Consider the following 15694-nt stretch of genomic DNA (forward strand, 5'->3'; position numbering starts at 1 on the left):
ACTGCCAGATTAAACAATAACATTAAATTCAGTAAAACATAACTTTCGATATTTATATCAAAACTTTGTTAAATATGTAAGTCATCTTTTTTTTTAATTTTATCGTCAAACTAATTTGTTTTATATATGCTACTAATAATACAGATTGATATTTTGTCAACAATGAAATTAAATTTAGTAAATGATGTAACTGTCTGAAAAAGTCAATATTAACAAATATATATATAAACACACACACACACACAAACAAATACACACACACAACTGAACCAAAAAAAAAAAAAAACTACTGAACCAATCATTAAAAATATTAACTGTAGCTTTCTTATGACCCCCAGAATGTTTACCATAGTTTAAACCTCATAGTCTTACTACTTTATAAATCAGAAATAAAAAAAATAAAAACAAAAAAAATATTAAACAAAAGAGCAATTATTTTATTAATAATACTCTAGTAATAATAATTACCATATATATTTAATTGTAGTTTTTCATTTTTCCTCTTCTTCTTTTTTGTTTTTACTGTATTCTCATTATCATCATTATCTTTGACAGCGGTACCAGAATGCTGCTGTTTTTTTTTAGGTACTGGTGTGTTATAGTATTCCTGTAATGATTCAGTAAACGACACGTTTTCGTCATTAACTGAATGACTGTACGCATTTTCATTATTATCATCTGAAATGAGGAAAACCTATTAAAAAAAAACAACATAAAACAATAGCCTATATTAAATAAAATTAAATAATCTTTTTCCAGTTAAATTGAAAATAACATTTTAAAATATATACAAAAAAGAAATACTATTAAACTGAACACATTTTGTAGTTATTTTTTTTTCTAGTTCTGCAGTACACTACATATTTATTATTATGTTCCAAATAATATTCTGTTACATAATTTTGAAAATAACAATGTTCTAAAGAATCCATTAATCGTTATTAGTAAGGATTGGCTTCTTAAGAAAGAGTCTTTTTATGCTTCTGTTATTATTTTTTTAAATTTACCAAACTGGTAAATGGATTTCAACGCATTATCACAGGTTTGTAGAGGGGGATTTTAGCTATCATGTACTGCCACACCCAACTTGATAGTACCTTTTGTCTTCATGTAATATGCTAGTGTGCAAAATTTATCAGCCGAGCCTCGTATGTTAAAATCACTTTAGCATAACATATTAAAGGTAACATAAAAAAAAGCTTTTACCTGAATCAGATGTTGATTCTTCCAATTTGTTATGGGTAATTAGATCTGTAACAATCTGTTCATAATTATCTCTTGTGGGTGACTGCCTCTGTTTGCTGGCTCTATTACTTTTATCTCCCCCATCTTTATCAATTTTCTTTTTAACTGGACTACTACTGCTAGATGTTTGTTGATTATTTAAATTATTCAATTGAAACAAACTTGAGAATACTTCCTCTGATTCTGAAACAAATCATGTTCTATTTATTTCTAAACTGAAAGAAGATATATAATTTTTCATAATTACAGTACACCTGAAACTTAAATGATAATTACATCTTTTACTTTGCATGTAAATTTAAAAACACTCCAAACATTGGTAATACAATTATTTACACATCCTTTTAAATCTGTACAGTGTATTGCAAATAAAACAGATACCTTTGATGGTTTACATAAAAGGTACTGCATGATTTTCCGGCTAGACCGGTCAAGTCATACAATACCTTGTAGAGCTTTTTCATTGCAAAACTTTTCCAACTTTACCAGGAAGTCTTAGCAATTCAATCATTAAGTCTTATTTTTATTTTCATAATAAATGTTTAAATATAAATATCAAAATAAGTCTTTCAAACTTTTTTACAATTTTGGGGCCCCCCGTATCAGTGAAACTTCTTTAATTGATTATAACAGTTATCAAAATAAGATTTAAGCACCAAATATCAAATAGTTTTTTACTTTGGGGCTCCCTTACTCTGTTGGGATAATTTAGTTATCCCAACTTTTTTCTAAATTAAAAAAAAGTGATCCTAAACAGAAAAATCAATTTAAAAAAAGAACTGTAAAAAATATTTAAAAAATAAAGTATAGCTTTTGTAATAGTAATAAAAAAAAATTGCATATTATTTTGGGTCCGGAGTATACTGGTGAATAAAAAGGACTTCACAACTTTAAAAGCGTATAAAAATTTATTGAGATAATTTACAGATTTGGTTAGGGTCTTATTTCATTTAAAAAAAAAACATCAAATTTGTCACCAGACATTCACTTTGATTCAATATGGCTTCAGTTTGTAATGATATTGACTCCACCTGAAGTAGATTTCATTCCAGACTGTAACCAGAAGTCAGATGTTACCTGTGCAGCTGTGGCGTTAATTCGAAGTCTTAGCTCAACAAGATAGGAAGGCAAAGGATATACATAAACCCCCACAAGAAAAAAATCTAGTTGGGGTCAAATCTGGGGAGCGACATGGCCGTGCAATCGGACCTTCACTACCAATCCACCGACCTGGGAATCAACCTAGTAGTGAGATGGTGCCTCATCTTGCTGATAGTAATGGCATCCATCTTTTTCATCATTGTCTAACCAAGAAATTTTGAAGCACATTTAGATAAACGATATCATTTAAGGTGGGCTATACAGTCTTTGTCTGCTTAGGGTACAAAAAAATTGATCCTACATTTTTTAATGTTCTTAAATACAAATGCCACCAGCAAAAGTCATCTTGTTCAATCATCACAGTTAGATTTTTTTCCGAAAACAAATCCAATATCTTTCATTAATTGATAGAAAGTACTTAAACTGAAGTTAGGAAGATTACCATAATATTTACTACTGCTAGAACCTGAGAAATGATTGGAGGTTGTTTTTCCATAATGAAATGATTGTGAAATGAACTTATGGTACGTATTACAAAGACATTGTATCTAACTTTACGGCTAGTTTTATAAACAATTTTTTCCTTGATTTCAAAGTGTGATAAGTTTTTGCCGATTTAGAATTAGAATTTTGAACATAGTAGCCCAGCTAGATTAACCCACCGGGTTGGTCTAGTGGTGAACTCGTCATCGCAAAATCTGCTGATTTTGAAGTCGAGAGTTCTAAGATTCAAATCCTAGTAAAGGCAGTTTTATATGGGTTTGAATACTAGATTGTGGATACCGGTGTTCTTTGGTGATTGGGTTTCAATTAACCACACATCTCAGGAATGGTCTACCTGGGACTGTACACGACTACACTTCATTTACATGCATCCTCATTCATCCTCTGAAGTAATACCTTTTGGTGGTTCCGCAGACTAAACAGAAAAAGAGAGAGCCCAGCTGGATTGAATTACTTCACAATTTTTTTCAACTATAGAATTAATACTGTACTGAGGATTTGTTTTAAACAAATAATTGAAATCATTAGTTACAGTTTACAGTTAACCTTTCCCTGCTCTTAAGTGGCTTTTTTTTTATGGGGACTTCTGCTGGCTAAACTCATTTGGGTAAAAACAAATTAAATATATAGAATAAATGAATTAAACAGTTTTTAAAGAAGAGTATATGCGATAAACTTGCTGTGCAGTATGTGAAATCACAGTTGTGAAATTAATAATGAATATGTAAACTTTATGATGCGTCCAGTTTCAGCTAAACACAACAGCTAACTAAGTGTTATTAAGAAAAGGATAAGTTTGTATAAGATTAGCCACAGCCTATACGATAGCTACAACATAATAACAAAGTATAAAAATATCGATTAAGGAGGTTTAAATGTAAAGGAAAAGATTTCTGTATGAATCAGATTTCAGTCATTAATCAAAATTAATTGTTGAAATCTGTAACTGATTTATAAATGTTTATGTAATATGTGTTAAAGATAAAAATAAATACACATGGAAATGTTAAACAAATACAATATGAATGTAAACATTTAATGCATATTATTATAATATTTAATGCATATTTAATGCAAAACATTTTAATGTACATTAGATGCATATTTATAATCTTTGGAAGGAATCTGATTTAAGTTATTCCATTCTTAAGAATAATGCAAGGCTCCTGATGGAAACGGTATATCAGTAAACTCCACTGTCTGCTCTTAGTAGTCAAACATACTATTTACCAGAACGCTAAATATTTAGCTCTACTAAATATCATCCAGGCAACACAGGATTTCGCCATACAATGACATCATTTCCAAAAGAAAAAAGACCGACTGACCTTTACAATGATGTTTTACAATTATTGCTGCTAGAAGAATGGAACAGATAAGTAATGTAATAAATCGATATACCGGTTTCTGAAGTGAACGATGCACTACTTATTATTATACCTTCACTTGACGGAGAAAAATTTTATTAAGGAATAAATTAAGGCAATTTAAGGTATTCACGAGCTTCACCGAATGAACCATCATTATTAATAAGTTAGTAAATTTATAATAATTACCATAAATATTAATAGACGATAATAAACTATGAACCCGTTTCACTTCGCTGAACGTAGCACGTCTTGTTGGAAATGGAATCGTATAAAGACGAGAATCATTTTTATCAAGAGGAGGGTGTTTACCCCCAAAGAGTATTGAACGATTAGAAGGACCAACGGCACGATGAAATATCAATTGACACTCGGCTATTTCATTTGACCAGGCGGTAAGGATGTCTTGAATATGCTGAAACAAGAATTTTTTAAAAATTTTATAATCAGTTATGGTTTTTAAAGTTCATACCAAAATATCTAATATGAAATTTTTAATTTGTTTTCTATCCTGGAAACTAGAAGATTTGCCATACAGCAGATACCGATCAATCATGATTATGATATGTCATTCTCATCTGATTTTATCAATATTTAACTTTTATCCAGTTTTTGTTTAGTATTATAAACTAGTTGCCATAGATTATAAAGTAATAACTGTGTAAGTTATTCTGTATTATTTTCATAATTTATTGAAATTCATGTAATTTGAAAATATTACTTCTGTAACAGACGATCCCAGTTCCAGAAATAATGTGACTGATGGGCAGTGAAGCCAGGGAATTAAGTGAACTCTTTTTTTTAAAACAGTTTTTAATGATTACATTTTATTAAAAACCATTACTGTAACTAAATAGAAAAAAACTGAGCATTTTTATTTTTCTGATAATAAAAAAACTGCTGTTCCACTAAAATAATAATTTACTACAACTAGATTTACAATATTACAAAAACTTTGATAAATAAATCTTTTATTCTGATCGCTATATAATTTTAAATTAAACAGAATACATCATTATAAGATAAATCAAACACAAAAACATACGTAAAAAAAAAGAGAAAAATTAGATGTGATTAAAATTAAAGCCCATATAAATTACTTAAAATATTAACATATGAAATAATGTTTAAGGTAAATACGTGCAAAAAAATAAACAATTCAGAAAACACAATTGAAAATTATTTTGAGTATATATTTACAAAAATGTTGAAATGAATGCAGAAAAATCAGGGTTTTTTAAAATTTTTGAATTCGAAGTTTACAAAAATCTTCAATAAGAGTAATACTGTTTCCATAAAAAAAATCTTTGAATTATATTTTAAATAAATCAATGGGAAGATTTTTTAATATGGTTTGACAATAATTTGTTAAAAATGACAGTGGAAGTACAATAAGGCTCTTTCTCTTTAACCCTTTCGGTAGTAATGTTTGCATTTATTTCAGTGCTACCGAACAAGGATATAAATAGAAAATCTTGACTATCCCATAACTGGAATACAATGTCTACACAGAGCATGCTGTGGTTCAGACAAATATTTGGCCTAAGTTGTTTTCAGTCGATTTTAACATTTTTTCGTATTACAGACAACAAAGACATCCCAAAACCTGATGAACCAGAATACGATCCTTGCTCAAGATTTCAGCCACTAGATGATCATTTCAACAGAATATCTAAACATTACTTTACTCCTAATAAATTTATTTCAATTGATGAGAGCATGATCGCAACAAAAAAGTACATAGAAATTCAGACTTTAACCAAAATAAGTTGACCATTTTAAGTCACCTAACAACCTCATTCTGGTCCGTGCAGGAGCCAGGGACAAACCGCTCACCCCCACCCAGTTCCATTATGGCGTCTCGTGTGGCATTACCAAGTCATGATCAGGACTGCCACTGGTGGAGGGAAGCCACACCACCGGTCGCACAGGTACCATACCCTGACAGCGCAGCCACCCCTACCAGCAGGAGCCCCCCAAATCAAATCACAAACAATACCAATATAATCGTGGCACAATGGCAATGCACCTACCTCCAACCAATCCAATGCCTAAGCCGGAACCTTAGCCACCCGGGATCCTACCACGATCGAGTACCTTGATTAAACTCCCTCTACAGACCTACACACCACAAGGGTGTGAAGAAAACCAGCCACTAATGACTATTCCTCGCAAGTCATCCAGTTGATACAGAGATCCAGAAAGGAATGTATTCTCTCAAGTTCCCTAACAGCTCGTGAATGTTCAACCTCATATTGGCAACAGAGGTAGAGGACGTAGTCCACTGTATCATCAGTCCTGCAATCCACCATCGGGTGAATCCACCAACAAAACCTAGCCAAACTTGCTCGAAAGGCACCATGCCCGGAGAGAAACTGTGTAATATACCGATTGGGAGAAACTCATCCTATCGCACCTAAATCAAACTCTATAGGAAATATACCATGCATGTAGCGACCTGTGGGGGATTCATCCCACCTGACCTCCAAGACACAAGGCCCCGGTCTTCAATCTCCTGCTTTCATTCTGACGTCAATAGGTTATTTACCTTTGAAATGTAATGTTCTTAACGCTAATTAGCCAAGATATCTATTGGTTTGACTCCAGCTATAACACAGAGACCTACTGCGAGACTGTTCTGTAATCGCCTATAACAGCCAGCAAGAGGAGTCGCTGGGCCTGCAGCAACAGTCAGCTTCTTCAATATTTACTGAAAAAATACCATCGATGGTGAGTTCAATTATGGTTAATTCACGACTCCATTAATCACTATTATCTAAGGTTTTTCGTGTATAAAGGAGCTTCTACGGGAGAAGAAAAACATTATAAAAGGTAATGGTTTACGGTTTCATGTTGCAACAAAATTATCGGATATGTATCGATTTTTCAGGAAAGATTTTAATTTATTTACTGCTAATTTTTTTCCATTCTATTCCTTTCGCTAAACATTTGCATGAAAATGGTACTTTTGTGACTGGAATTCTAGATAGAAATAGAAAAGGAATCCCAAAATTCGTTAGAAAAATTTAATATTGGCCAGAAAAAATATGCGAGGAGTAATGAGTTAGTGATATTTGGATTTAGAGAAAAAAAATCTAAGAAACACCAAGTGTTACTTTTGTCTTCTGATGCTACGGCAGACTGGTGAATGACGAACCAAAACATTCAGAACTTATGCAAAATTGACAAACAAATAGACTATGATAAGAAATTACAATAACGCATATGGGGGGTTTGATGTGTCTGATCAAATGTTGTACTGATATTTACAAGAACGACATTCATTGGTAGAATGATGCTGAATTGTTATATCCTGTATAAAGAAAACACAGACAAACCCCTTGAAAGATTAGATTTGATTATTTCTATTATTGAAGAATTGTCTCATGATAGGCCGATACATAGAAGTGAACAAATAGTACTGGCAGGGCTATTACTACACCTAATATTTAACAGATGCAGATGCTGGAGGGAATAACATTTTTTTGGGGAAAAAAATGCTCTTGGGAGAGAAAAGAAATGTTCAGTTTGCAGTGGAGCTAGCACCAAAGTTGGAAGAAAAAGAAAAAAATCAACTTTACAGTGGATAAAATGTAATAAAGTACACATTATATTTGCTTCATTTTTGTATAGGTTTATAAGTGAAATAATTTATGCTAAGAATTGCTTTATGGTATTTAATTTTTTGTTATCTTATAACGTTGAAATATGTGAAGTTGTTATATATGTTGAAACATTCGAAGAACTAAAGACTCAAAAACCTGTTTTTTTCAACTTAATATGACTTTTTCATTCTTTAATGAATTTTTTCCAAATTTTGTGATTATATACTGTTTTAGTTATAGTTTTTAGTGAAATAAAATGTTTTGTGCCAAGAAATCTTTTTAAGTGTGTTTCACCAAGTCAAAGACAAAAATATTTTTGAAAACATATTTGGTGAGTAATTTTTTATATTTTTTATATGTTTTTTCTTTTCTTTTATGTTAATACTTATTGTAATAGAACATTTATTTATGGACAATTTTAGTTTCACCAAAAATGACGGTTTGTAGGAGAAAAAATGTAAAATACAAACAATCAAAAATGGGTCTGATATCTCTCAGTAGTCTAATCACAAAAATCACGAGTATTTTTGGAAAATGTATTTTTTTCACTTTGGTATCAAAATGGTTAAGTCAAGTATTGTGCTGAATTAGATGAAAACAGTTCTGTTGTCTCATTAGTACAGATGTATATAGTTATTTTTTAAGAATAAGTGACTTTTCTTTTAAGCAAAGATCGCACCTTCATAAACACAACGATAAGTTAACTTATATTATTTTCTAAATATTGGTCAACATGATTCATACTTACGCACAGCAATCAATGATCTTTTTTTATCTTAAAAACTTGTTCTGAATTTTGAGAACCTTAACAAATTAAATTTTACTTTAGACAGGAACAAGCACAATAAATATTTAATAATAATGACAAACTTAGTTTCATTCAGGAGTTTCAGAGCAAAGATGTATGTTTTTGATTTTGTAATAAATTAAATCGGTATGATAACGTTTCTCAAGAACTTATCATTTAATAAAGTAACATTAATTGATAAATCGCAAAGTGATAATTCATGACTTGAAAGTGATCATGCATGATTTTTTTCAATTTTTCAAACGCCTTAATAATAGGTAATAATTTAATGTCACTCTTATCATGTATATCTGCATCCCTCACCAACACTGGTCTTCTCGCAGTCCTTTTACTCTCATTACATTACCATAAACATGATACAAAGATTGTTGAAGGACGTTTGTTAGCACTGTCTATCCGCTTACATAAAACAAACCTTTCTATGGTTATCACAGTACATAGGAACAAAAATAAGCGGTTCTCAACTACTACTTTACCAACAACATATAAAATTGAGAACAGATGGGTATAAAAGATCATTACAGGTTACTGATGACTAATATGTACATATTATGTTGCTATGATAACCAATTATTTTCAACAGCAAGTGGAAAGTTGATTCTGGAATAGTCTTGTAAAGAATTACATTTTTACGTGGAAAAAAATTTTTCTATTGGTTTGTATAGAAGCGATACACAAAAATTATTCAGTCAAGTGGAGTAGTTCAAATGAAAACCATTTAGTGTGGACTACAAAAAATATGAACAGTATAAAGTAAGTTATATGAAATGATTATAAAATATAACACACACCACAGTACCTGTAGTAATGATTGTTCATTGTATCTTCTTAAACTTGCACCAGCACTTTTAGCACCAGTTGCACGTCTACTATCTTTTGAACTCTGAGAGCCACCTTGTTTTGCACGAACTGTGTAACTATGAAATGTTTTATGCAAAATTGGTTCAGAACCTTGAAAAATAAAGCGACAAACGTAAAAATTATTAACACTAAATAACAAAGTATTATTTATTTGAAAAAATAAGGATATAATATTTATTAAAGACCTGAATATTTAACATATTTACTCGAGTATGAGGATCAAACAGATATAAACAGGACTTTTGTTTTTAACATCTATTAGTACAGAATACAAACACAGAACATACTTATTGCTTTTCTACGTAGTCCCTCTGAAATTCTACATATTTTTCTCATTCGAGGTGCTTGTGGGTGGATACTTTCTTCATTAAAAGTTTGAGGATATGTCACTAATCGATTATAAATGAACTTTTCTTTGTAGTCATTCTTGAATCAATGTCCTCCCATTGCCTCTTAATGGCCCACACAAAAAGAAATCACAGGGAGATAAAACTGGACTGTATTGAAGATGTTATACTATGATTTCTCAGTAAATTTCATCAAGTTTACCATTTGCTAATGTTTGCCATTTTGTAAAAGAAAATCATATTTCTGATCAGCTGATGGTGTCTTTTGTCCTTATAGGCAGCTTTCACTTTTTCCAAAAGCTGGGAGTTTTCAATAATTACAATTTTTGTAGAAAAATCAATAAGCAATAAGCATTTCTAGTCTCAAAAAATGGTTGTTAGAACTTTTCCAGCTGACAGAAATGTTTTCACCTTTATAGGACACTCCGAACAAGCTGATTTTGAATCAGGATTGCAACGGTGGACTCTCATGTCTTATTAAATATGATTATTCGATCCAAAAAATTTCCTTCTCTTCAAAATCGATTCAGGAGCCTTTGACAAATTTTCTGTCAAGTCTGTTTCTGATTTTAGGTCAAAAGTCTGGGAATCCACCTCTTACTGATTTTGTGGAACTCAAGGTGCTCTCTGTTAATGGAATGGGCACTTCATGATCGGTACCTACTTCTGAAGCAATTCATTAACCGTAAGGTGCTGATTGTTTACAATGAAATTCATATCGATTGAATGTTGTCAAGCATTATACTTGTAGGACTAATCATAAACTTTGGTTCAAGATAACATCATATCCCCAAACTAAGTACAAAAAAATGACTATTTCAAAATATTACATTCCATTATTTTGTGAAATGTCTATTTCACAAATGAAATAAACATTATTGATGATTGGTTTATAAGGGATTTAATTTTTATATGTAAAAAAAAAAATTAAACTAATAAGGTTTTTAAATGAATTTTTTTTTAAGTTGACATGATATTGATTTTTGTGTCACATAATCACCAGCCTGGCAAGTTGCCCATACTCGTACAGAGAAAGCTGTTCATGTTTTCAAATCAGCCAAACATAATCTATTACTATTATGCACTGACAATTCAGAACAAAGTACAGTAAATGATCACCAAAAAAGTAATCCATTATGACTGGAAGAATTAATTAGAGAACATAAGGTGTCTGTATAAAAAGAAAACTTCTGGAAAACCTCTGTGTCAGAAAATTTTTTGTTTATCTTTGTGCCATGACTGATGTAGTCCAGGTATTTTGACTAGATACGCGAGTTTAAAATTACAAATTCCATATTTGACTATGTGCAAAACTTTGCAAGACAATTTAAAATGACACCTTCTAAATTACTGTTAGTGCACAATTTAAGGCACAAGATAGTTTTATGTAAAAATTTTTCACAAAATACAATTGCTTGTGGACAAGCAATTACATGTTGATGAAGAAGATGGTTTCTTTCATCGCCTCATTTTTAGTGATGAATGTACATTTTAAATTAGTGGAAAGATTAATAGACATGATGTACTAATATGGGGAACAGAAAACGCTGAGAGACTGTGCAACGTATATGCAATAAGAATAAAGTATATACCAAAATGCCTAAAGTATGCCTACTCATAATTCCCATTAAAATATTTATGAACTATTCTTTTTTTCACAAACGCATTATAACTAGAAGAATTTATCTCAACACGTTAATTGAATTGCTATGACCTCAACTCAAGAAATGAGAACTTCATTCTTGTAAAGATATAGCTCTGCTTTAAAGGCGCATAGCGGTTTGAAATTATCTGGATGATCACCTTCTAAGATGTTGGACTGGAAATTCAATTCACAAAAGCGTAGCGCTGATATGTTGGCCTCAAAGAAGTCCAAAGTTTATATCTTGTGATTTCATTACGAAAGAATTTTATAAAAAACAAAGTTTTCATCCCTCCACTTCCTGTTGATGTAGATTAATTAAAGTAACATTGAATTCACAAATACTCTTGAACACTTACATTTAAAGACACAACACTTAAAAAACTTCCTTTAAAACCACATAAATAATCCGTATTTGACACCACCAACAATCTTCATGGCGTTTGTTGTATCACCATGAAGTTTTTTTTGACAGCGCTTTTCTACTGAAGTATATCCTCTTACAATGAAAATCAACATAATTTGTCATAATGTAAATAAAAAAATACTTAATAATTTTTTAAATACCATTCACTTACCTTTAAATACAGCTGCTGCAAAGTGTCCACCTCCTAACATAACAACAAACCATTTTGAATTTGGCAAAATATTTGGTAACTTATTTACAGCATCGATAAAAACAGATTCGGTTAAAGAATTTTCATCTACCTAAGAAATCATAAATGAAAAATAAAAATAACAAAACTATCAACAATTATAGTATAATATTTCAGTGTGAGAAAACTACAAAATAAAAAACCTATATTAAGGCAGCCTTAATGTAAGTTTTACTGATACAAATATGTTTAAACTATTGATGTTAATATACAAGATAGTTTCAATAAGTTCCCAGAATTTGCACTAATTGTTTGAAATTAATAGTGATGTGAAATAGTTTCATAAGTTAACAAGATTCATGATATAGTTTTGCATTTTCCTTTCCTCTAAAACAACAACAGCTATATGTTAGAACAGCATTTTTTACTTGTTAAAAAGCAAGCTTTTCATAAATGATTTGATTATTTTTATAGGGAACAACCAGAGAAGTTACTGACTGAAAGAAAAATTTTATTTTAATAAAATGCCATGTTTTTCAACTTAGAGGTAAATTTAAAACTAGTTTTGAAAAAAAGCTTCATCTAATGATGAAACTGGAAAACCTGTAACACTGACCAATCATGGGCCATCAAAGTCAATGTTACCATATAAGAAACGTTGGAGATAAACAAAAGAATTTTAAACTACTAAAAGAAACACAATGAGTGGCTGTGGATATAACCAAACAGATGGTCTATATCGGTTACTTATGTAGTGCAGATGAGAGCTGCTGATAAATGATGTGTTAACAGAAGCCAGGAAGAAATAATTTAATAGGCAGTTCAAGTTATGGACTTATAAAACAGTACTACACTTAATTGTTTGCCCTGTTAGCTAGCTAATTCATCATACTGCCATTTATTTTCAGAATGTTATATATTGATAAGCAAGATAAAGATCAATATTTATCGCTAAATAGAACTGTAATATTCTTTTTTCTCAACCCCTTATAAACAATAAACGATTTCAAAACCTTGAACATGTTTTTATTACCAAGACTATAAGCTATTCAGAGGTCCACTGTAATATTTTAATGCTTAACATCAATAAATAACATAATAAACACATATGAGGTTAGTCCTTAAAATGACCAAAGTATTTAAATTGTGCAAAGATGGTGCTAATAACGGATCGTATAATATGCTGCAACCTAGCAACAACACTGAGCACCAGTCCAATAAAAACAGCAGTAATTATTTTGTTTAATCATCGTACTATGCCTGTTTTTGTCAACAAGAGTTAATGTGTGCCTATTTCAATTTTTATTCCATGTAAAACGAACGATTATCATAAGCGACAAATGAAAACATTTGACATATAAAACGTGAAATTTTATGTTAGATTTAGAAAATTTTTTAAGAAACTTCTGAAATGTTACAAACAGCATATAGGAATGAGATTTTACTTGTAAACCAAATTCAAATGTACGAGCGATGGAAATGTTCCGACGATGGTCGAACTTCAACTAATGATGATCCTCATTCAAGCTGACCATCAACATTCAGAACTTACAAAAGTGTTACAAATATTAAGGATTTTATTTATTCTAACCATTATTTAGCTATTTATGAGTTACATGAATTAGTAAGCGATTCAAAAACTGTGTGCCCTGAAATTATTACGCAAAATTTAAATGCGAGTCATAATGCAGCTAACTTTATGCCTCACCTTTTGATCGACAAGCAAAAGCAGAATCAAGCTGACGTGAGTCAAGAGCTAACAAGGATGCAAACTTTAAAAAAAAATATCATTACTGAAGATGAGACATTCAAGTACCAATGCGATGTTGAAACAAAAGTTTAATCATTGAAATACATGTCAAAAGGATACTAATGATTGAAAAAAGCAAATAAGTAAAGCGCAGAGTCCACCATTAATCTCTTTGAGAAGTCAAGACAATAAATAAGGAGCATTAATTTGTAGTAATACAATATGTCTTCATGAGGTATTTGCATACAAAAATACTATTAATCGATTAGTTTTAATCAGATTAATAGATTACTTTTATAATAGTTTTTCAAAGCACAAAAAAAAATGGTCATATCAAATCCTGCTTATTTACCTGATCTAGCACCAAAATATATACTTTCATCCACCAAATTAAAAACAAAGTCGAGAGGTTGATATTTTGATCGATTACCTTGATAAAGAAAAATCTGCAAGCTGAAGCACAGTGTTTCAAATAAAGAGTTCTAGAAATGTTGGGAGTAGTGTATTTCAAATGGAGGGACTACTTTGAAGGAAAGAATGCAGAATAGTTTTTAAGGTCAGTAGAATATATTTATTTAAAAGTAAAGAAATTTTACAGACAAACCTCATACATAAATAAACACATAATCTGCTCATATAATAATAACAGTTTCAGAAAGTTAAAGCGTGCAATCGATTGAAAGTATAAATCTCTGTAGTAATACACTAAGTCGATCGCTGTGTTCATTAGCAATAAATTTCCAACAGAAATATATATCTACTATCATTTAACTACTTTAGGAAAAATTTACTTATAATTATTTAAGTCGGTGGCATTTAATCCTTACTTCACATCCTTTAATTTCTAAAGTTATGAAACAATCAGATTCTAAGAAAATGCAACTTATCAACATATCAAATGAAACACTTTAACTATAAAAAAACTGTAATATAAAATAACAGGCTTACCTTATCAATATTGTGAAATAAACACTTATAAAATGCAATAATATTGCCAATTTTATTCTCAAATAATATCCGAGTCTTGTTACCGACGTAAGTTTTTGTAATGTTGATATTATTTAACCGAGGCTGTAATGCTGCAATATCAATATCACTACTTTCATTGTCAGATTCTGATCCTGATATACTCGATATATCATCTGCAATTTTAAAAAGATCCTAATACAATTTATCCTTTAATGTTAAAATGTTTTATTAAAAAAAAAAACCAACACAACTTTGTTATTTTTCATATGTTCATTTTTACTAGAACAATAACTGAATGCTTCTCTCTCTGAAATATAAAGCAGAAAAGTTTGTTTTATATTTCAGAGGTGTGGAGAGTGAGGGGGGAGAAGAATATAAAAAACTATTTTGAAGAATTTAATAACCGTTACATTTTTTTATTTTATCCAAGAAACTCTGCAAAAAATTATGGGGAAAGTAGAATAAATGCAAACAAAATATGATAATAGTAAGTATTATGCAATGAAACTTTAATGATAGCCATTTTGCACAAGTGCAAACTAAGTTACGACATGAGCCTTGATGAGTGTCATTAATGGCCATTATAGAGAGTTGTACACTGTATTTTTTCTATGGCTCAAAAAATACTGGGATGTTAACTTAAATCAATGATAGAATAAATTGTACATGTAATTAATTTCTCAAAAAATATATTAAACAATACATTTTTGTGGCATTAGGTTATTATTCATAAGTTCTGTCTTTGCTTTAATATCATTCGGTGTTAAAAACATTTCTTCCTCCAAATCCGACATAATTAACAAAAGGATAAACAGTTTTAATAGAAACTTTACCTGCTGGAGTACTTTCAAATTATCCTTTGCTTGCTAACTACTAAATCGGATTAAGATTGATACATT

At 30.4% G+C, this 15694-nt stretch overlaps 1 protein-coding gene across 4 annotated transcripts in view; it reads right to left on the bottom strand.

Annotated features, from left to right (window-relative positions):
- Window positions 1-15694, bottom strand: part of LOC142334106 (tRNA endonuclease ANKZF1-like) — a 47277-nt gene that overhangs the window by 15662 nt on the left and 15921 nt on the right. For all 4 annotated transcript variants that reach the window (XM_075381809.1, XM_075381806.1, XM_075381807.1 and 1 more), the window contains 6 exons: window positions 14775-14968; window positions 12059-12188; window positions 9430-9581; window positions 4407-4632; window positions 1207-1428; window positions 469-678 (listed from right to left, as the gene is read on the bottom strand). In XM_075381809.1, the coding sequence (XP_075237924.1) occupies window positions 469-678; window positions 1207-1428; window positions 4407-4632; window positions 9430-9581; window positions 12059-12188; window positions 14775-14968 (1134 nt within the window). The remainder of the gene's footprint in view (window positions 1-468; window positions 679-1206; window positions 1429-4406; window positions 4633-9429; window positions 9582-12058; window positions 12189-14774; window positions 14969-15694) is intronic.

Source organism: Lycorma delicatula, chromosome 13 (assembly GCF_047948215.1).
Source record: "Lycorma delicatula isolate Av1 chromosome 13, ASM4794821v1, whole genome shotgun sequence".
Taxonomy (NCBI): Eukaryota; Metazoa; Arthropoda; class Insecta; order Hemiptera; family Fulgoridae; genus Lycorma; species Lycorma delicatula.